This window comes from Phyllostomus discolor, chromosome 7, assembly GCF_004126475.2.
Source record: "Phyllostomus discolor isolate MPI-MPIP mPhyDis1 chromosome 7, mPhyDis1.pri.v3, whole genome shotgun sequence".
Lineage (NCBI taxonomy): Eukaryota > Metazoa > Chordata > Mammalia > Chiroptera > Phyllostomidae > Phyllostomus > Phyllostomus discolor.
The window spans coordinates 2,120,801-2,143,790 of record NC_040909.2 but is presented as its reverse complement, the minus strand read 5'-3'; the positions used below and the strand labels follow the sequence as shown (position 1 = coordinate 2,143,790).

General features: G+C 62.4%; 1 protein-coding gene across 1 annotated transcript in view; it reads right to left on the bottom strand.

Moving 5' to 3' along the window:
- CNTN4 (contactin 4) overlaps nucleotides 1–22,990 on the bottom strand; it is a 249,765-nt gene that overhangs the window by 60,376 nt on the left and 166,399 nt on the right. Inside the window, 3 exon segments of the mRNA XM_036030242.1 lie at nucleotides 9,088–9,238; nucleotides 17,170–17,299; nucleotides 20,387–20,523. Coding sequence (XP_035886135.1) covers nucleotides 9,088–9,238; nucleotides 17,170–17,299; nucleotides 20,387–20,523 — 418 coding nt within the window.

The window sequence follows — 22,990 nt, the reverse complement described above, 5'->3', positions numbered from 1 at the left end:
AAGCGTCATCTCTTTGCAAGAATATTTTTCAGGTGATAAACTTTACTGGGTCACTTATTTCCCGTTTGGCTTGAGACACTAGGAAGCTCAGCATACTGACATTCATTCAGTGCAGTCAGTTATTACTGTGCACTCTCCCTGCTTCCGCACGGTGCGAATGTTCTGTTTCCCCAGTCTTTTTTTTAAGGTTTTATTTATTTATGTTTAGAGAGGGAAGCGAGGGAGATAGAGAGAGAGAGAGAAACATCCATGTGCGGTTGCTGGGGGCCGTGGCCTGCAACCCAGGCATGTACCCTGACTGGGAATCGAACCTGCGACACTTTGGTTTGCAGCCCACACTCAATCCACTGAGCTACGCCAGCCAGGGCTTATTTCCCCAGTCTTATTGTATATAACTTGTATGCTAAGCTGCCTCAAGTACTTTCTTTCTTTCTTTTTTTTTTTGGTTCTTGAGGCAGACTCACAAAAAAAGAAATACAGTTAAGGCTGAGAGAGACAAGTTCTGTGATTTAAAGGGGCAGCGGTCCTTACTACCCGTGACATCCCCATGGTCCTACTGTGAGTCAGAGTGACAGGTGCACACCTTGACCAGTGTTTTAGGGCATCGCTGCGAATCAACGTCCACTAGGGGCGCTGTCTTCCGCAACCTGCACAGGTGCGTTGACAGAAAGGTTTTAAAATTCAGAGCCCACAGCTAAGAAGGTGACAGATGCAGAGGAAATGTAGCTGCAAATGAAGTTCTTCATTTCGTTTTGGAATATTTTCTTAAAGCTATAACGAGACACGTTTTCAAAGGCCTTTGAAGACAGCCGCAGTGGTTCACGGCTTTGGCCGGGAAACTAGCACCGGAGCCTTGGCCGTGGAATTGGAGATATCCTCACTGAAGTTGCACCAAAGTTCAATGGAACTGGAAAGTTCTTTAAACCGGCTTTAACATTTTCTTACGTGTTTCCTCGTCACGGACAGCAAACCCTCAAAGCGGGTGAGACAAAGAAGTAATGGGAGTGAAACGTCTTTGGGGGCATGTAGCAGGGGAAGAACCCGGAGGACTGGGAGACCCCAAATTGTTTCTGACGAGTCCAAGATTTCTTGGTGATAAATCAGTCACTCGGAAATAAACAGCGTGGGCCTGAAAATACAGAATCAGTCCTTCCAGTGACGTGGGGATGGGCTGGGCATCACAACCAATGGGGAGGAAATGGTTTGTATAGAAATAATAACTGGACCGTGGATATCGGTTCTACAATGGCGGGGTGGTGCCTGGCTGCTCTCCACACGGTGCGTGGGGAGGTGTGAGTGTGACTAGTGCTTCCGGCGAGTTCGCACCAGCCCGAAGAGTTCACACTGCACCCTGTGTGGACTTGGGGACGTTGTGGTCCCACCGCACTGACACACGAGCAGGTATTTACGCTCACAAAGGGCTTTCCTCACTTGTGAGCATTGTGCACGTATCCGTGCATGTTCAGACTTCGTTCCCCTTCCGGTCCTCTCCACTGCAGGCAACGCACCCACGGAGACGCCCTCCCCGCGGCGCGGCTCCCAGCAGTGCCGGGCTCCTCTTGCTGCCCCTCCCCCACGTCGCCAGAGCGTTCCCCCTGGGGACGCTTTCCATCCGGGGAGACCAAGGACAAGTCTCAAGGTGGGATCGGGTGAAGGGGGGGGCACGGGGGTCACTACATGTTGGTCAAAGGCTGCCACACACCCAGCACCTGCGGGCAGGTGCGCTCACGGATCTCCCGGTGTGACACAGGCACGCAGGCTGAAAAGAGCTTCAGACAAATTCACCGGGGCTGAGCGCAGCCTCTCGCAGCACCGCCAGGGGGCGCTCTGGCCCAGAAGGGCCCCTGGACCGCTCCCCTGGTGGGAGGGGAAGCCTGGGCTACAAGGGCCCGCCCTCTGGAAGGTAATTCCAGTTTTTGGGGGTCCCCCCTCCTGCAATCTCTGAGGCGGATTTTTTCCATCTCATCCTGATCGTTACAAGTGACTTCTGAGGTTCAACCCTTAGATCTTGGTGGGCGCCTCGTGCGTCCCCCACCTGCTGTTTCCGGCGGTCCCTTTAACTCTGGAGTATTTTAGGTGTTTTTCATGGCCAGGCTGGACCCTCTTGTTAGTTCTGCTTCCGCCGGCAAGAAATGAGGCTGCGCCGCTGGGGAGCCTGTTGCCGGGGACTGGCATGCGGCCCCTCTGAGAGCTGCAGGTGACGATGCAGGGCAGGGGCTGCTGCGAGACATCAGCTTTATAACCGACTTAATCCTGACAGTAGGAGTTCGCACGGTGAGAAAAAGTGATTAGGAAAGAACATCCGAGACCTTTACACCTAGACAACACTGCCCAGAAAGAGCAGCTCACAACCCGCCAGGCGCAGCGGCTGGAACACAGAATGCCCGTGGGGCCTCGCTGTGGTGGGTGGCCCCTAGACCTGGGCCGCCTGGCTGCGGGTGGTCCCACCCTGAGACCGAAGCCACGGAGGCGGCGGTCCCGGGCACTGGGAGGTCCTGACTCCTCCCCAGGCACCCCCCCACCCCCTGCCCGCCGTGGAAAGAGTGGGCAGAAGTCAGACGCTGCCGGCTCTATCGATTCACACAGCGAGTGTTCCTGGAACCACCCGGAGCATTCTCTGTCGACAGCGTGAGATCCAAAGGTCAGAGGGAAAAACTGGTAACTATAATTGCGGCTTCCTGGCGGCACCGCATTTGATGACAAGACATTTGACACGGTGACAATTTAATACGTGGAGAGGGGAGAGGGAGCAGACATGCCTGCCCGTCGGCAGCAACGGATCCTCTGCACGTCCCCACCGGGCGGTGGGGGGGGGGGGACTCTCATAACGAGCGTCTTCCCCGAACCCAAAGGGTTCGAAAGACTCGTTCATTTCGGCAGAGTTTCCGCTTTCTCTCTGGAAGACGAGGTGACCCAGTGACACCCAGCCCAGGCCTCGCGGTGCCAGGTGACGGGCAGGCCATCGAGGTACGTTCTGAGTGACAACGGTCTTCCTCAGGCATGCGTTTGGCACGGGGAAACGCATTCCTCAGGGGGGGTTAATGTAAGCGGCGACGTCTGAGCAGAGTGATCTCCGGCGTCAGGGGCACGCCACGCCTCCTGGGGCTCCCGTCGGGCACCGAGTCGGGCTGGCGGCTGCTCGGGAGAGCCGGCCCGGGACACCCTCGCGTGGGCCTGGGGGGCGGCCCGGTGTCCATGAGGGCTCTGGCAGCCCCGTGCATGCCTGGGTTCTGAACGGACCTGGGAGGAGAGGAGATCGACACCCTGCGGGGGGAGTCGGATGACAGAGGAGAGAGCCCTGAGCTGCGTCAGGGAACCGGCTCTCAGCCGGCTGCCCTGGGACCCCGGGGGGCGCACACCTCCCTGTCCTGCGGGTCCTCACCGGTCCCACCAGGGACTCGGGGAGCGGGGTGTCCACCGCCCCAGGGCCTAGTGGGGAGATGCGCCAACAGGGGGTGCGAGCAAGTCCTCCCCGCACACTTGGCTTGTGCTTGAACATAAGAGGGTGAATGACGAGCACAGGAAAACACGCTCTTTCTTCTCCAGTCCCCACCTGAGCACACGGTCACCGATTTCAGAGCGAAGGGGCGGGGGGGGGGGGGGGAGGAGAGGCGGAGACACTGATGGGAGAGAGACGTTGGCCAGGCGCGTCCTGCACGTGCTCGCACTGGGGGTCGAACTTGCCACAGCGGAGCCACCCAGCCGAGGCCACGTACTCTTTTTCCACGTTTTCTCCAAACGGGGGCCCTTTGGGCCAGGCCTCCTTGTTTTCGTTTTTCACAGAGAAATAGATGCAGCAATGTGTCACCTTCGCGTGAACTCTGAAGACAGGGTGGTCGTCACCAGGAAGGGGGAAGGGGGAAGGGGCCCACCCACGGCACACCCCAACTCGGGGCGCGCCCAGTGGGCGGGCGCCTGCCTGGGGGTCCCGTGCCCTCGCCGCAGAGACGCGCCTGTTCCCGCCCCTGCCCGGCGCTGCCCACGCGGAGGCCGGCCGCCCGCCCGCTCATCAGCGCAAACCAGAAACCCGGCTGACACGGTTCCTCCGGATCCCAGCGATGGGAGCCAGTTTACAAGACACCACGTGCAGCTGTCTGCGCTGGAGTCGGGGGCCTTCCTCCTTCACTGCCGGAGCGAGCGTGTGTGGGGGGGGCTTCCTCTAGCGTGGACACCCTGTGACGGTGGGGGCGGGGTGGTGGTGGTGGCAGTGAGTCCCAGAGGCTGGGGGGCCACGCCCCAGAGAGGGTCCTGGGACCGGTTTCCAAACCGTGCCCTTGCCCGAGTTCCTTACGCCCCGCTCCCCCCGCCCCCTGCACTCTTTCACCCCCTCCCCCCTCCCAGGGCGGCCCCTCAGGTGGGCGAGATGGCGGGCCGGTGGAGCCCCCTGCCCGGGGCCCTGCCAGGCAGAGGCTGCGTTTCCTCCACGAACAGACAGATAAGCATCCTTCGGAGAAGGCAGGACGCTCTGGGCCCCCCGCACGGTCAGCCCCTTTCCTGCCCTGGGAGGAGAAATGAAGGGCGGTTTCCAGGTTTCCGGGTGGAGCGAGCCAGAGGGAGAAGACGGGACAGAGAGGCCGGGTCTCGGGGGTGGGGGGAGGCGGGGGCACACCGGAGCCCACACCCCCCGGGGAGGGTCCGGGGCTGGCTGCAGAGGGCCCTCCGGGAGGTGCTAGTGTGGGCGGCGCTGGGGCTTGGGCGCCCAAGGGGGCGCCTGGAGACAGCGGGGGCGGGGAGAGAGCACAGGGGGTGACGAACACACGCCGACAGCGGGTCCGACGGGGCGGGGCCCACGGAGCAGGGCGCCGCGGGAGGCGGCAGGGCGAGCGGAGCGGCGCGGGTCCTTGACAAAAGGAAAAGGGCGACAGGGATTCTAAATCGAGTTGTTTCTTCTGAGCCAGGACATATTGAATTCACCCCAGAAGCGTTCTTCTCGGTGTTAAGAGCAGCCAACCTCATTTTTCCTGTAACAACGTTACCGTCCTTTGGAACCGGCCACCACTTTTGGGGTAAAACCCTCCGGAGCGAGTCAATGCGCGGGACTGTCGGTGTGTGCGGAGGCGACTGGAAGCCTGAAAGCGCCGCCTGAGTCTGTCTGACCGGGGACCGCCTTCGGGGGCGGCCCTTCCTCCCCGCCCCTCCCTCCCCCGCCACAGCCGCCCCTCCCCAAGGCCACGGCCACGGCCACGGCCCGCACAGAACGTTCCTCGGTTCCCGCTTCCCCATGCGGTTCTAGGGGCCCTGCCCCAGCCCCGCCTCCTCCCCGAGGTCAGAGGGGACAACGGGCTCGTCCGGCTCCCCCACAGTCCCGGAATCGGGGTCCGCACCTCCTGTCCCCTTCCCACAGCTTCACCTCCCGATCTTCGCCGGAGCGGTTCCCCAGGCCGCACCTGCGCCCGTCCTGATGCCCCCCTCCCTGATAAGAGCTGGGGGGGCCCCTCCTGTCCGGCCGCCTGCCTCCCCTCTTCGAGCCACGGCCGCACTGGCGGCGCACCGGGCAGCCACGGCGGGTGGCCGTCCTCTTCCCGACCACGTGCAGCACTGCTGGTCGGGAGACTCTCCCCCCCGGGGTCTCAGATCACCGTCCCTGGCTCTCCCGGCCTCTGACGGATCTGTCGGTCCCCTCTCTCTCTCCTGCATGTGACACAGCGTCCAGGCGTCCAGCCAGGACTCCGGGCTTTTCCGTGTGCTCTCATGGAGCCGTATTCACCCTCATCATCGAAGAGCACGTGTGGAGACTGCAGATCGGACCTGTCCCCCGGACCCGGGGCTGAGTACGGAAAAGGCCGGCGTGAATGTGACTTCGGATACTAACGAATGGAAAACCAGGCCTAAAATATATATTTTAAAAACAGTCCACGCGTTAACATTAAACCTGTATTTCTGAATCTGAATATATACCAAGATAAATACAGTACCACCGTGTGACTGAATAAGACAAAAACGTCCTGGCTCTGCTCATGTTGTTCCTTGCATTTCTGTTGTAGACTCATTTGTAAGCGACTGGCTAGTTCGAGTTGAAACTGAACATCACGTAAGAAGCAGCATTTGGGGACTGTCTTTTAAAACAGACTCCAGGGGTCACAAGGTTCCGGTATTTTGTACCTCAGCGCTTAATACCTTGTATTCAGACGTTAAAGATTTTCCTTCTGATTCTAAGATCCCACGTTTCAAAGAGAATCGGGGCTCACAGGTCAGCAAACCAGAATTTCGTCTTTTGTGGCAGTCTAACCATTTCGACCTGTTCCTGACGTGGGGGTTCATGAGCTTCCCTCTCGCGAGCGCCGCGGGCGGCTGCTGTGCTCCGTTCGCCTGCGTAAACCGTGCGTCTCCTTCGCCAGAGAAGGATGAGAAAGACAGCACAACCCCCTCTCCGCCAGTGAGGGGTAACAGGAAAACCTCCCCCGTTTTTCGCCCTTTGCAGAAACCGGGAGATGCTCGGCGGAGCTTGTCCGTCTCCGAGGTTCAAGGCCAGTGGCCGACGGCGTGCATGTGGCCCCTGGGCGCGTGGTTCGCACTGCACTGACCGTAACATGAAAAAGTTAGTCATTAGTTGTGGGGATTGGAAAAGTAAGATGGCTCGAAGGAAAGTGCAGATTTCTCCTTTCTCTTAAAAACCAACGGGAGGGCGGGAAGGCACCTGGGGTGTCTCTGCGGGCGGATGTCGTGGGTGGTGACGTGCCAGCGGAGGGGCCGGTGTCTCCCTTGGAGGCACACGCGCTGGCGTCCCCATCACCTCACGACATCCGCCGGCGTTGGGATTCGCCTGTGTGAGGGGAATGGGCGCGTCCACTCAGTGTGTTCTGAGTGGGGGGGGGGGTGCGAGGGGCGGAGCGGTGGGCACAGCGCCGCGTGGAGGGCGAAGCACTGATGGGGGTGGTGCAGGTCAGGCCGGGCGGAGCTGATGGAGGAACAGGCGACCAGCTGCCAGGCCTGAGTCCTGGCGGGCGTCTCCGCCACCAGGATGCGTCACCAGGGCCGAAGGAAGGCTGAGGCGGTACCAGGACCCCGTTGCTCACATCGAGGGGAGCAGGCAGGCGGGCGGGCAGCGGGGTCAGGCAGGGAGAGGCCAGCTTCCAGGGAAGTCAAGTGGTAGACACGGTCAATGAAGTGCACTCACCAGAGAGAACTCTCAATATCGATACACCATTTTCCCACAGGTCTTTAAATCAATGGCTCAGTTACGGCGGTGGCCAGCGGTCATCGATGCTGGCAAAGCGTCAGCCGGCGGCTTCTCCCCGCAGCCCACGCCAGGACGGTGTTTCCCGGGCGCGGCTGAGCTTGGGCAGAACCGTGCGGCTTGTTCGGACCAATGAGACTCAGGGGAAGTGCGGCTCACACGTCCCGCTGGGCCAGAGCTTGGAGAGCCCGCGGGTGGATGGCCACCCTCTTCCTGCAATCCCCAAGTCCCCAGGGGGCACTCCTACCTCCCCCCAGCTCCGTGGCTTTCGAGGGCAGCAAAGCCGCCAGCAGGCCCCCGAGGGCCGTGGGGTGGAGGAGGGCGGTGGTGTGGAGTCACCCCAGGGTGTCTGCCACAGTGGCCGAGCTCTGCTTCTCCAGCCCGCACCCACCCGCCCCCCCCTCTGACCGCATTCTTTCCTGGTTCCTGACCTGTCTGTCTGGCATCCCATTGTTTTAAAGACACCTTTCCTTCGTTTCATTGCTACATTGAAACTTTAAAGCTAGAGCTTTCACTAAGCACTGCCTCCTCCCGCACTTGTATTTCAGTCACATCTCCACGTGCATCAGCGTAAGTCACAACTGTGTTCCCCAGTCCCCGGCTGGGCCCGCATTTTAGCGCCACGCCTGTCCTCGGTGACCTACGCTGCTTCCCCGATGCAGCAGAAGTCAGAAAGGGGTGTGCGTGGTGAATTTAGCATGCTGTGCGAATACAGCATCTGAAAACCGTATCAGGTCCGTTTGCACAATCATTAATAAGGACAACATCGCCAGGGCAGCGATCTGATTTGCATATGCAAATTAGCCCCATGCAAATTAGGCCTATGCAAATCCAAAGGTGCACAGGTGTAAAAGGTAGACTGCGTACAAGCTCTTACAGGCTTCCCCGCTGCATCCTTGCGCACTCGACCTTTGGCATCAATTACAATCATCATGGACACAGCTGGTGAATGTTGTCTTATGGGTAACACAAACTCTCGCTTAATCACCGTTTTCCTACCCACTGAGAGGGGTCCCGAAAAGGGTGGGGGTGTCCGAGACGGTCTGAGAGACACCCGCCATCGGCGCAGTCTGCCCTAAAGCCTCAGACGACACGCACACGCACGCTCACACACGCACATACATGTGCATATAGATACCCACACACACAGATACGCATGTAGACACATTTATGTTGTAGGAACAACACGCATTCTAAGTATGACTCAAGTGGATTGAGCGCAGGCTGTGAACCAAAGTGTCCCAGGTTCGATTCCCAGCCAGGGTACATTCCTGGGTTGCAGGCCATGACCCCCAGCAACCACACATTGATGTTTCTCTCTCTCTTTCTCCCTCCCTCCCCTCCCTAAAAATAAATAAATAAAATCTTAAAAAAAAAGAATAAAAGGAGACACACAGGTGACGAGTTCAGACATCAGTAAAAACAGACCCTGTTGTTTCAGAAAGACGGGGTTAAAATGACCAAACCCACGTTACTTGCAGAATGCGTTTGGAATTAGAGATACTCAGCTTCGAAAAAGCAGGGACTTTAACAGGAGACCGAACGCCGCAGCCAACTATGTGCGTGTGTGTGTGGGGGGTTGTCACAGCAAAGAGGAAGTGCGTCCACTCGTTTAGCCGAAGGGAAGCGGCGGGGGGGACAGCGGGGGCATTCACAGAACTCGGGGCGGGGATGGGGGAACTCCGTCGGGCAGTCTGGCTGCAGGAGGTTCGGGGCGGGGGGCAGCTTTCTGCCGGGTTGCCCCGGTGGTGGGGGGATGGGGGGGCAAAGCCCCTGTGCAGGCTCCGGCTCTCCGACCAGCATCGCCCTGTGGACGCCACAGGGTGCGCCCCCCCACCCCCCAGCACCGCGGACGACCGACCCGGGGTTACTGCGGGTCCGTCAGACACCCAACTATCCCGAGGGCGTACCTCTCGCTCTCTCTCAACACGTCCCGCCCCTTCCTCCAGGTGTAGGTGGGCTTCGGCGCGGCTTCCGGCTTGCACTCGATGACCGCGTCGCCCCCCACTCTGACCAGGGTCACCCTTTTCAGGAGGGTTCTTGAAAAGTCGGGGCCCGCCGCTGGAAGAGAGAAGAGAGGAGACAGTCGGTTACCGCGGGAGAAGCCCCTGCCGAACCCTCTGCGCTGCCGCGGGCGGCGTGGGGGGCACCCCGGTTGTCCTGGAGCGGAGGGCGCCTCGCCGGGGTGCCCCTGGGTTCCCCGCGATCTGAGGTGGGACCTGCAGGCGGTCCAGGCACGTGGCTGCACGTCCGCAGCTTGCAGACGGGGTGTGCTCCGCACGAAGATGGAGGGACAGGGGGTTCCGTCACCCCGCTGGGGCGGTCTTTACCAAAAACTCGGGGTCAAGCGAACAAAGACAGGCGGGGCCGAGAGCCGGGGAGGCCTGGGGGACACGGCCAGGGGCAAGGGGGACCGAACCGGAGCTGACCCACCTCGGACACATGGTGAGAGCCCAGGGCTCCGTGGAGGGGTCGGTGCTGCTGAGGGAGCAGGGGGCAGCGGGGAGAGGGGAGGGGCACACACTTGGGGGGCACGGGCCCCACGGGAGGAGCCAGGACTCGGTGAGTGTCTGCAGGGCTGCTGAGGACGGGATGCCGCAGACCCCACTCCTGCACCGGGTCCCCAGGGGTCAGCGCCCACTGGATGGCAGATCACACACACACACAAACACACACACACACACACACACAGAGTGGGCAGACGAGACTGACCACCCACAAGGCAGCCCCTGGAGTGTGCAGGTGGATGCAGCACCCCACCCCCTGCCCCCGTGCAGCAGCGGTGGCCTCCCCTCTGTCCCTGCGCCCTGGGCGGGTCTCCCTGGTGGGACGCGCCATGACGCCGTCCTCAAGCCCAGGGCTTTGCTCCGATTCCGCACTCGGCTCGGGCAGGAGACTGCGCCCCGCTCTCAGGGAAACTGCTCCGAGCCCGCCACCCGTGGGGTCTAAGGAACCCACTCACGGCGTCGAACCCACGTCTACAGACTCCTGAAAACTGCATTAAACACCCATTTCCTGTCTAAAAGAAAAGACACATTCTGTGTCCTTGTGTAAGGGATATAAAAGATACTTTTCTTAAAAAAAACCCTTCTTCTGAGCTAACTGAACTACCACGTTCTGGGACCTGTCGTAGGCAGGGATCCACCCTTAGGAGGCTAATTCCACCCCACTTACAACCCCTGCCTCCTCGGGCTCTCCCTGATGGCATTTACCCCATGTCACACCACGTTGAGTCAGTGATGTACCTGCGACCCCACGACCCCACGCCACCTTCAGAAGGACGGGGTGGGAGTGTGTGGCCATGGTGGGTGGGTGGGGAGAGTGGGCGTCAATTTCTTACGTGTGCCCAACACTTCTGCTAATCATTAATGAAAACGTGAACAAGCTCTGGTGGAAGCAAGCCGTGTATTTATTGAGTGCTTCCGTTGTGAAAAGACCCTCAGAAATTTCCTGGAAGGAAAGGATGGTGGTGAGGTTGCCTTTTTTTTTTTTAAACATTTTATTTATTTTTAGAGAGGGAAGGGAGGGAGAGAGAGAGAGAGAGAGAGAGAGGGAGAGAAACATCAATGTGCGGTTGCTGGGGGTGATGGCCTGTAACCCAGGCATGTATCCTGACTGGGAATCGAACCTGGGACACTTTGGTTCGCAGCCCACACTCAATCCACTGAGCTATGCCAGCCAGGGCCCTAGAGAGGTTGCTTTTTAATGGGGATGCAACCAACACCTGGGCTGGTTTGACCATAAGCTACACTGATGCATCGGCGGGTCACTGGTATCTCGGTCCCTGTGCCCTGGCCGGGTGAGGAGAGGAGGGCCCCGAGTCCAAGGGCAGTCTGCGGCACGTGCAGCTAACCAGCAGGTGCACGCTTGGCTGTGTCTCCTGTGAGGCGGTCACCGTGTTCCTAGGGTCATCCTCACAGTCACGTAATAGAAAATCACAGGGTTACAAAGAAGATAGGGTCGGAACAGGCCCACTCTGTATGTACGTACCAAGAGCACTAACAAAAACTATAACCGCCCTAGTAAGTGTGTTAGCATGACTGAGAAGACAAGGTGGGCTCCTGAGAGATACATGCTTCATGAACACAGGACTCGTGTGTGTGTGCGTGTGTGTGTGTGTATGTGTGTGAAGCCAGGAAGATGGAAGGAGGAGGAAGGAGGTGTGTCAAACTGGAAGGACTTGGAGAAACAGCCTGCAAGCCCGGCCAGGCGGGGCCGAGACAGGGACGTGGGGAGGGAGGGCACCACAGTGGGCGGGATCGGACTGTGCCCAGCTGTACTGGGTGCGAGAATGGGCCCTGCATCTGGTCACTTCAGCGGGGGGAATGCCGGACTGAGGCCCCTCCCCTCGGTCCCCCGGGTACGGACTCCACGCACGCTAACCCACAACGGAGACCAGACTCATTCTCATTTTAGGTGAACACCTGAGCTGACGTGTTAATGCCGGAAAAAATCAAGCCCCTAGAAGTGTTTTGAACAGGGTGTTTTGTGAAATGGAGTTACGAATTCGCGTCACATAAAACTCCCTCCCGCCAACCCCACCTTCCTGCACGCACGGACTCTCACCACGGCCGGCCGGCACCTCCGTGTGTGCAGCGGCGCTTCACGGCTGACTCTGACACAGATCACACCAGTGCACGGCACGCAGGGCGGCTGTGCCACGGAACTGCCACGCTGCTTCCCCAGGGTTCGACGCGGCATCGCAGCGGCCCCACGGGGCGGAGGGCACTTGCTCTCGCCGCACCGTCTGCGTGCGTGCCACCCGTTGGGCATCCCAGACACAGGACTGGCTTTGAACACCTCGCTCTAATAAAGTGGGACCACAGATTCTAGTCTTCCCTTGTGTTTTCTTAACTGGCTTCCTTCGCTTCCCGTGGAGTCCGACCCTGCCCGTCAGCCGGCTCCGCTGCGGAATGCCCGGCCGGGAGTGGGTTCCTTAACGCTCTGCCACTCTGTGCATCCGTCTGCACCCCAGCTGCTGTTGAGCTTGTGGGGTGGTGCTCAGTCCCGCCTGGACCCCATGCCGACTCTGACGCCCAGGCGCTGGCCCAAGAGAGGCCTGGCGGCAAAGCCAGAGGAGCCCGTTGAACTTGGCATTCGCCGCAGGGGACGGGGCTTCACAGACATGGGGAGGTTCCCCAGTGGGGCCCCGTGAGGCCCCGACCTTGGTGGCTCGTGAACGAACAAGCGTGCATGGAAGGTGACGCCTCCGTAGGCCCCCAACAGCTCGGAGAAGGTAAAGCCAATTGCCCCCTTGCCCAGTGGGGTCTGCGGGCCGCTCGGACGCCGGGGCAGCCTCACGCGCCAGCCCCGACGAACTCAGGGGACGGCACGGGTGGGGCAAAAGCGGGTTTGCAGTTGTGTGGGGACGCAGAGTTCATGCTCGTGCCAGTGTTTACTCAGTACCGCACGCTTTTCCATACAGCACTGCCAGCCTGCTTTTGCCCTGCCCTGTGTTTCCTGCGCGAGCCCCTAGAGGGCACTGTTCTCCCGTGTTGGACCGAGCCCTGCCCTAGCACCTCCCCCGGGTGGGAGGGAGAGGACTTTTTATTATTTATCAAGGATTTTAATTCACCGACACCACATTATCTACGAGACACTTCTGGCGAGGAGAGTCCTTGTGCAATTCTCCACTGTTTGCTTTCGCTTAATTACACGACTCCCGGCCACGCGTGGAGGGCGTCTGAAGTGGCCGGCAGAACCCTTGACCGCCAAGTTCGGTGCCTTTCCGTCCGTTCTCCAGACCCGGTGACAACGACACTTCTTGACAGGACGCGCAGCGGCGGCGGTCCTCCTCCGGAGCCACGGCGACCCACGGCGACCCTCTGCCCCTTCCCTCTGCTCTTTCAGGGGGGAGGATAACTCGGACAGCGGGCCACTTTCACCAGGGCCAGCCCGTGGCAGCCTGCGGGGACGGCAGGTGAGGGGGACGGGGAAGGCGGGTCCTCTTGGGAGTTCGGAACCTCGCGCCCCTTCGGCCTGGATCGCTCGTCTTCAACCCTTGCCTTGTCGTTCTGTTAAAAGTGACCCCGGACGGAACGCACTCATCATGACTCGCTGTAACCCTGGCGCCGCGCTGGGGAGTGCTGGGTGCAGGGGACCCCGTTTTCTCTCTGGGTCCCACGACGATGATGGGAGGCATTTCCGGCTGAGAGTGCGGGGCCCAGGAGGCGCGGCAGGACTCTGAGGCCAGGCCTCTCTGCTCCGGAGCCCGCACGCCCAGGCCCTGCCCGTCCGGGTCCCGGCCGACGAATGCCTGTCTCCCACGCTCCTCCGGCTGCGGAGCTCCGGTGTTCGCCGTGACACAGCAGGAGAAGTGTTCACGGTCACAAGGCGGTTTCGGAAACTGAACGAAACGGCACACGGACGACACGTGGAGGGCTTGGCGCGGCGTCTGCACGGGGTCCGTTCTGCCCACGGCTCCCCTCTGCCGTCCCGCCCCAGCCTCTGCTGCCGCCGTGTCGCTGGGGGTCTTCACGCTGAAAAACTCGCGAGAGCCAAAAAGCACATCTTTTATTCGCCCCTCGCCTGCGGGCAGGTTTAGTGATTTTAGAGAGAGAGGCAAGGAGAGGAGGGACCCTGGAGTGAGAGAGAACCATCCACCAGTTCCTCCCCCTGCATGTGCCTCGCCGGGGGTCCAACCCCAGCCTTTCGGTGCGTGGGACAACACTCCAACCCGTGGAGACCCCCGGCCGGGGCCAGCACATCTTGTTTCCAACAAAGCCCTGTTTAGTTTGAAATTACAGGCTCACGGGAAGCTGCAAAGATGACGCACTCCTGCCGTGTGCATGTGGGCAGTCCCCCACGGCCGGCCTCAGCACGGGCAGACGCAGTCCGAGCACAGACCCGCCATTGAGAGGAGCAGCTCTCCCCGGCTGCCCCTTCCAGCCGCATCCTCCCCAGTGCCGGCACACCGCCCGGCCCCGGCCCTGGCCCCCGCGCTGCGGTTTAGCCACTTGAGAACGTGATAGAGAGGGACTCCGGCGGTGTGTGACCTCCCGGGAGTTTTGAACAAGCCTTCCCACCTTCGAGGGACGGGGCCAGTCACCCCTAGTGACACGGCCACCCCCCACCTCGGGGGCCGCCCAGTGACTGAGTGACACGGGTCTCCTGTCCAGGGCGACCTACGGGCTGGACTTCTCCTGAGCCGGTCCTCCTGGGCCCCTCCCCCTCCTGCTTTGACTGGCAGGTGTTTCCTAGGAAACAGCCCTGCACTGACTCAGTACCGGGGCCCTGGCCCTGCTTGGGGGCCGGGGCGCTCCTCCATCTCCACCCCACTGTCACAGACATGCGGGGAGCGTTCTGTGTGGGTGGCCCCTGAAAGCTCAGGTCTGGCGATTCAGTCGGCAGCCTCGTCACCGCCGGGGTCCTCTGTCTGAGTGGACAGTGGACACAAACGCCGACGGTGACCACAAGTAGAGCGTTCGGAAAGTTACTTCTAACCAGGAAAATCCCTGACTTGACTTTTTATTCCACTTTCACGGGAGATTGGGGTTTCCCGTGAGTCTAAGACTCCACACGCCTTTGTGAGTGGGAGAGAGGGTGCTGGGTGTCACCAGGGGCTGGGGCAGCCCTGGGGGACGCCTGGGAAGGCGCCACACGAGAGGACCCCACCCACGGCACAGGCGACGGCAGGAGGACAGGCCTGGACACCAGCTGCCTCGAGGGTGTGACCGGCCGGCCACAGCCAGGGCTTTTCTCCTGGGTGCGCCCTGAGCCAGGCGGCTCTGACGCCCGGCCGGAGGTAACAGTGCCCACCCGGTGAGGACGTCACCGGCACCTGCCTCAGTCCGTCACCTGCAGACACGGCGCGCCCACCTTCGACGCCCAGACGGGACATGCAGAGCAAGACCACGGGAAGCCTCGTCCGTCGGTGCCCTGCGGCCCTCTGTAGGGCGTGGCTCTGGGGCTCTCGCCTGCCACGGAAGGGGGGTCTGTGCACCGGCGGAGGGGCCTGACGTGTGGTCCGCCGCTGGAGCCCCCCGGGTTCTGCCCTCCCTGCACGGAAGCACCTTGTGTCCACTGTGTGTCCTTGTTCAGTCCGACCTCACCCTGGTTCCAGGACAGGTAACACCCGTCGGCTACTTAACCCCAGGGCGCCCGCCGGTGCCGGTTCCGTGAGGAGCGTGAGCACGCCGCAGCGCGCCCGGCTAGCCGCGGCGGCTGGTGCGCAGTTCTGAGCGGGTGACACCTTCGTCCTCGTCCTGGGGATGGCCCCGGGGGGCGGTTCGCTCACTCAGCTGCTGCCCGCCCTTCCGTCCGCCTGCAGCGTGTGAATGTGAGTTTGTGGCGGGACAATGAGATAGTAAACGGGGAACGAGAATGTTTATTCAAGGTTCTCTAAGACTGGTCCTTAGTGGACTTCTCCATCTTCCTCTTTCAAGTATAAGCTTCGCTCTACGTGCTCGAGCCACGGGCTCTGAAGAACCTTCGGGACTCTCTCTGAGCAGGTGTTCCACGACGCGAGGCTCCGTTCGGGCCCCTTCATGTGGCGGGAGCGCTCCGGGCCCCTTCCTGTCTGTGCAGGCACTAGTCGCCGGTCAGCGCCCAGCTCACCGGCCCCGGCCCCGGCCGCGGGGCAGCTCCCCCTGCGGCGGCCCCGGGAGCCTCCAACTGTCACCGTGCTCGGCCTGGGCGCGTCCTGACGTGGCCCCCTCCTCAGGTCCCCGAGGCCGAGACCAGGGTGGTCAGAGCACTGCTCCGGCCAGCCCGTCTCACCGTCGCCGCTCCAGCTGGCTGAGTGCGGGGGGCTAAGGAGGACCCCCGTCAGGAACCCATCCGGAATCAGTTCCAACAGGAGAGGGTTTGAGGTGACCCTCTGAACGCCGGCGAGGGTGCAGGGATTCCCAGCGCACGGGCCTGGGACCCCGGCGGCCGGGCGTGGGGGGGCACGTACAACTCGGAGCACCTACGTGCACGTGCAGGAGCCGCACGCCGGGCACCCAAAGCACCGAGAAGCGCTTCACAGGAGGATGGACCAGGACCCCTACACCGATCAGGCCGTGGGGGTCCGGGGGTCCGGGGGTCGGCTCCCCTCCCGGTCGCTCTCCTCTCTGTCCCGGCCTCGCCGGGGAGAACCGCGCGGGGACACGGGAGGCCTGGCAACTCATGCTTCCAGCTGTGCATGTCCTCGGGCCCGCCGTTCATTTCTGGAAGCAGGCTCCTCTCGGCCCTCCACCGCCCGACACCCCCCTCCACCCCCACGTCCCTGCAGCGGCTGCTGAGCGGCTCCTCCGAGCGCCACTGTCCTCTCCAGCCCTGGGCACTGAGTGCCGGGCTGAGCCGGACACCGTCCAAGGTCATGGGGAAGGCGGGCGGCACCTGAGCCTCTGTCCTGGGGGAGTTAAAAGGCCGAGGAACGGCCTGTGAGAGGAAGGGGGAGGCGGGCCAGGCTGACGTCTGGAGAGTGGGGAGACGGAGGCCGGGGTGGGGTGAGTGAGGTCAGGAGCCGGGAAAGGCGTTTCTAGTGGAAACAAGAGCCTGTTGGAGGGGCCGTGGAGCAGGGAGGGGGCGGCTCGGAGCAGCAGGGCAGACGGGTCCCTGTGGCAGAGGGCAGTGGGCAGGGCGGCCCACCAGGGCAGGGCCCGGCCACTTCAGATTCGGGGCGCTGGCTTCCCCCGCCACCAAACCCATCCCAGCCTCACCCGCGCTGCCTCCTAGCAGGCTGGGCCCCACTCCAGGCCCGAGGGCGAGGGGCGGGCTGACGTGGCTCAGACAATCCGCCCGGGGAGGGGGTGAGAGGGGAGGTGCACGGGGCAGCGGGACGCGGGCCCAGGGACGCGTGTCGTGTGTGGGTGGTGGGCGTCAGTGGGGGTGGACTCGGGGAGGGTCTGCGGAGTGGGTTCCTTGTCTCCATGGCAGCAGCGTCTTCCGCCCAAAGACTGAGTTCTTGACCGCTCTGCTTGCGTTCCGCACCTTTGGCTGGCCAGGCCGGGGCTACACGCATGCCCGAGCGGGTTTCCATTCCTCCCCTCCCCAGCCCAGAGACTCACCTACGACGCTCAGCTCCGCGCTGGAGTAGACCGCCCCGTGCCGGTTCTCCGCCACGCACTGGTACATGCCGGCGTCCGACAGGCTGGCCGCCGTGAGGTTGAGCGTGCCCTGCTCGATGTGCACTCCGGCCTGGGGAAGGGGAGAGCAGCGTGACACCGTGGCTCTCTGCAGCCGAGACCTCGGGCCGTTCTGCCGCGCGCTGCAGCCAAGGGCCTTAATGGGGAGAAAATAGCCCTCCTACAAGCAATTTTCATAACATGATCTATTTATCTGTCAACTGAATTTGTGGCAGGTCAGATGCCGAATGGAACAGCCCATACATCAATTGGAAAATGGAATTTAAATTGTAGGACTCTCTTGAGTTCTCATTGATTTAACAGTGAAAGCATTCAGATTAATATCTCTGTGGACTAGACGAACTTAACATTTCAGACGCTTTGTTACTCGGAGGCTGCGTGCTGCCTGGGGGCGGGTGGGGTGGGGGTGCAGCCGAAGGGGCTGCTGATCGTGTTTAAAACACCCCGGGGTCGAGCAGGCAGCCCTGGGGAGGTGGGCCGGGTCGGAGCGACTGTGATCGCCTCGGAAGGGGCGGAGAGATCTTTGCCGTGGGCTCTGTCTACTCAAACCAGGCGGGCGTGAGGGGCTCCCTGCCCCCTTCCCCTGTGGCCGAGGGCCTGGTGCGGCAGCCGCCAAAGGAGCGGAGTCAGGGCCCGGCACAGGACCCCAAGGACGCGGAGCTGGGGTCACCCACGTTCCTGAGCACCGGGACGACCTCTGAGACCCATCACTGAGAAAGCGGCGTGCACAAGGGTGCACTGGTCTGTTTGCCGCGCGGTGGCGCTGAGCTGGGCGGACACCCACCAGGCTCCGGTCAAATCAAGGCCCCATGCCCCGGGAGGAAGTGGCAGACACCGGGCACCGGCCCTTTGGGGATTTCAGTCTGACCTTCAGAACTGAGAGTGCGGGGCGCGCCGGTTGGGGCTGGGGGGGTGTGGGCTGGGCCCGAGGGCCTGTCTGCCGCCACGAGGGCCTGTCTGCCACCGTGGTCTGTGACCTCCCTGCCAGGGCGCACCACAGGCCCTGCCCTGGGGTCCCATGCCCGGGGAACTGGCTCCCGCTAGGGTCTGAGCAAAAGGTCAGATTTCAGCTGACATTTGAGTGCAGCAGGAACATTTAACAAGGCAAGTTAGAGTGGACACAGTGGTTCCTTGTCCTGAGTGCCCGCATCCTCCCCGGCTCCATTCCAAGTTCCTCCCCAGGGTCGGCTCCCCAGGGCGGATGTTCTTGGACCACGTCAAGGCCCGTCTCTCAGGGCGCCCTGCGGGGTAGCTTCCAGGGCCCCCCTTTCAGCCCTGGGTTCCTCTCCTCCAGCCCCAGCTCTCTCTGGAAGCTGCCCTTGGCAGGAGGAACATCCCGAATCCACGGACTGTCCAGGTGCGGACGACTGGTCCAGGTGCGGACGCCCAGGCGGAGTCTCCTTGCCCGTATGCTCCGGGGCGCCCCCTGGAGGCCTGCACTGCAACCTCGGGCTCTGTAGCCTCCCTGCGCTCACCTGGCTCCTGGAGCAGCCCCGGTGTGCCCTCTGCACACCGCCCACGCCTCTCGGGCTGTTTTTAGAAAACCCAAAGGCGGAGAGCAACCTTTGGAATACGTTCAAGGAGCACTTCATGCTTTTCTTAAGGCCACGGCTCTTCCCCCTCAGCCCTTCTCTTTGGAAAGCTGTCCCTGAGCCCGTTCTGAGACTTCCTCCGGCAGCCTCGGGCGGCTCTGCGCCTGGGGGATGCCGCACTTGGGGCCCCGTCCCCGACAAAGGGCGGGAGCTCCGGCGCACGGTTGGGTGGCGCCCCTCCTACGGACGGCGGGGTGTCCTTGTCTATCAAGGGGAGAGCCCGGGGCGCTGCCCCTTAGCCCCGGGACGGGCCGGTGAGACCGGGTGTCCGGAGCCGCAGGGCAGGCCGGCGCCTGTCCAGACTGTTCGAGAGGCGTGCCCCCCGCCCCCAAGCCCCCCGTGGGCGTCATTATAACCCATCATTTCTCCTCACAAAATCAACAGTCTCGGCAGCACTTGTATTTCCTGGTGAGATGTTTCTAAGATGCTACTCGGTCTTTTAAAAGATTTATCTGCTTATCTTTTCAAAATATCCCGTTTATTTTTATGGACACGATTTCCTCATTTGTCTCTCGGAGCACTGCAGACCGACATTTCTATCTCTTTGTGAGGCTGTTCTTTACATCCCTCGTCTCTCCGGAACATAAATTTTGCATACGGCTTGGGGTGTTGGCTTGCAGGCTTGTTCTTGGAAAGATTCATGTCGTGTGTCTGTCTTTCCCCGGGTCGTCGTGGGCGGCTGTCACTGCCTCTCTGGGCCCCTACCTGCGGGGGCGGGGGGACTATTGCAGCTCCTGTCCGGGGGTGGGGCGGGGGAGCGTGGCCCAGGGCTGTCCGCCCCCCTCTCTGGGCACACCCCACGTTTCCCAGACTCCCTTGCAGCTAGAGGAAACCACAGGTCTGAGAGTCCTGAGAGTGCTGCTTCCCTGGGTGGCCGCGGATGTGGGGTGGGGTGCACACCCCGAGGCTTAGCTCTGAAATCACTGTGTCTTATTTCTCGAGAGGAACGTGCACCGCTGAACCCCCAGCTGCCCCTGCCCCCCGCCACCCCCCCAGGCCCGCAGGTGGGGCCTCCAGCGCCCGTCACCGCTGCCAGGCTGTGTTCCGTTTGTGCGGCACCGGAGACCCTCGTCCTGGGTTGGTCTACGGTCCGTGCGTGCTGGAGGCAGGGGGTGGGGGGTGCCTGCCCGGTGGCCGCACTGCGCCGTGCAGCCCAGACACCTGCCCGTGAGGAGTAGCAAGGCCACTCGGCCCGGGGAGAGCGGGCTTCTGGAGGCCTCGCTCCCTCGTGTCCCCGCGTCCCCCCCGCGCACACAGATCTCTGCCTGGGCAGGCGCGAGGGTCCCCAGCTGTGCCCCCCATCCCGCACAGTGGAGCCGCAGAGGCTGGGCTGTGACGCCGGGATCTGGTGCAGAAGCCGACGAGCCGGCCTCTCGGGCTCCGTTGATCACACGCCTTCGCTTCCACGTTCCCACTGCAAACGGCACCGGGCTGCCCATTATTTCAGCAGCACCTCGCCATTTTCCCGTTTCCGTGGCAACGAGGCCCCATCAGACCAGGCAGTGAACGCCCGCCGAGACGCAGGCGGCGCCCGGCCGGCTGCTTACCCGAGCGAGCAGCGGGTCGCCGTTTTTCAGCCACCGGTACGTGGGCCTGGGCCGGCCGCTGGCCCTGCACTCCCAGAAGACGTTTTCTTCCATGGCCACGTGGACATCGTTTATTTTCTGGATCCAATTAGGCTGAGCTGCAGCGGTTCAGAAAGCAAAGAGAAAAGACGTACGCTTAGTGTCTGTTCCGTCTATTTTCATCACGTGCAATCAGGGGCAAACGTTAGCTTCTGGCACATTCCTTTTCCAGATGTTATGCGAGTTGCAAGGCTGCGCCGAAGCTCAGAGGGAGCTTTGGGGAGGCGGCCCGCCCCGTGTCCCGCCTGAGCGCCACCGTGGCGGCCCACGGCCGGTCCTGTCGTCAGCAAAGGCAGAAGGAGGAGAGCTCGAGTCAGCCGAGCGGCAGAACTACCTGTCTCCCTCACGAGCAGCCGTCCTTCCCTTCCCCTCTGTGTGGGGGAACTTCTCCACGCTGCCCCACCACTGGTGGCTGGACTCACCTTTTCCCCGCTACACACGTTTCCCGGGTTCCTCTGCAGCTAGAGGTAGCCCCGTGACCAAGCAAACACCCGCGGCACCTGCACCCAGTCCTGAGCGCACCTTCCAGGGTGTTCACTCACGGATGCGTGGCCCGGGCTCTCCCCGCCCCTTCCCGCCGGTGGGAGAAAGGCGGCCATGGAAACAGCTCAGAGGTGGCCGCCGTGCAGGAGAGAAATGCAGACCAGCCAGCCTGCGGCCTTGAATGACCTTGGGGAGCAGAGCAGCCCCCGCCTCACCCGCCTGGTTTTGGAAACAAGCATCTCTGAGCCACGGTGCTGTGGGGTCCCCGTCACAGCAGCTGCGCCTGTCTGACTCGCATGCCTGTTGCCATGTGTCCCACAGCCGGTTTCTGTGACCCCTCCCCAACCCACAGGACGGTCACCGACAGGACGATGGGGCGTGGCCCACCAGGGTGTGGCCCCAGAGTCCCCAGTCTCTGCTCCAGCTCTGATTTCTACCACCACCTTTGTGGCAAACCGAGCCCCGCCCATACCGCCCTGCACCCCAGAAAGGACACCCTGTTTTCCCCGCTGCCCCTGGAGGCCCGCTCCCTTTCCTCGTTCTCGGTGTGGGTGAGGAAGTGTCCGTCCCACGTCCCGGAAAACACCTTCATAAAGGTCACGCCTTCTGGCCAGGGCACAGCTCGCACCTTTGCTGGCAGTGCTGGCAGGCGCGTTCAGGGGGAGCCTCCACCCCAAACCCCACGCACAGGGGGGCCTTCCGGTCACTTGGGAACCCTGCAGGGCGGTGCCCGCCAGGGCAAACCCGAGAGAGAGCCGGAGCCGAGGCCGGTGTTCAGTTCGAGACGCCCCTCCAAGTCTCCGACACGCCCCTGCGCTGCTCGGCCCCCGTCCCCCTGGGAGGGCTCCAGGTCCCCGTGATCTGGTGCAAAAGGAGACTGCCGGTGCTGAGGCCGAACGGCCGTCCTCTGTCCGTCATCGGCCAAACTAGAAAAACAGGCCGCAAATCTCTTCACCGGTAGGAGCTTCTCCCTTTTTCTAGAAGCAACTTCACGTTTTTCAAAGAACAAAACCCAGCGGCACAAATCCTCTGCTCACGGAGGCTTTGCTGCGGGGGGAGGAGGCCAGAAGGGTCGGCTTGCAGAAGGAGCCCCAGCAACGAGCCTCCGCCCGAATGCGCACGGACACCGCCGCCTCCCTCGCGCGGGGCTGCCGGCGGCCACGGCTCCGGGTCCTCTGCCGGAGACGCCGGGGAGCCTCACAGAGATGCGGCCTCGGCGGCCCCGCTCGGGGGTCCGGGTGTGTGGCCCCGATCGGGCTGATGGCTGCCCTGTGCCGGACACCACATTCTGCCGGCTGACGGTGGGCGCTGCCCGGGGCCCGGGGACGACTGGGCAGACGAGAGAAGCCCCCAGATGCTCTGTGGAACGGTGCCCACGGCAACCTCTTCAGCGGGAGGGAGGCGAAGAGACAGGGAGGGCCGGTGGAACGGAGCAGGCAGGGTCAAGTTGAAGTGCCCCCCGAGGGGAACGTCAGAGCCACGTGCAGAGGCAGAGGGGTCCCCGCCGTGGACTTCTGGGACCACCCAGGGGTGTTCACGCTTGCTTCCAACGCTGCGGAGCGCTGGGCGCACCTGAGACGGCACACGGGCAGGGAGGGGAGGGTCTGACTGGGCCTGGAAGGACCCTCCCTCCGCAGTGCTGGGCAGTGCGGCCCCGAGGAGGGCCGGCTCTGCCGCTTCCCGCTGGGACCCGTGGGTCCGGGTGCTCGACAGGAAGCTCCGTGGCCGCCACCTGAGCTGGCCCAGGGGGAGTCAGGGACACCGATGGGTGCTTCCTTCATTTTCAAAGTGAACCGAATTCACAGCAGCCCGACGTGCACTGATAAAGGCATTCTCCTCCTCCTGCAGTGACCGCCTGCCCGCGGGCCCTGGGAGGTCGCGACCCAGACGTCCTACTACGCGAGGGGCACAGGAGAAGGTGACCGTTCTCCTGACGCAGCAGCGCAGCTCCGCGGGGCCAGGCCAGGCCGGCACTGGGCACAGGCCGCTGCCCGCCGAGAGGGGCGAGTCACAGCCGTGGGCGCGCGTTGGGTGCCGAGTCAG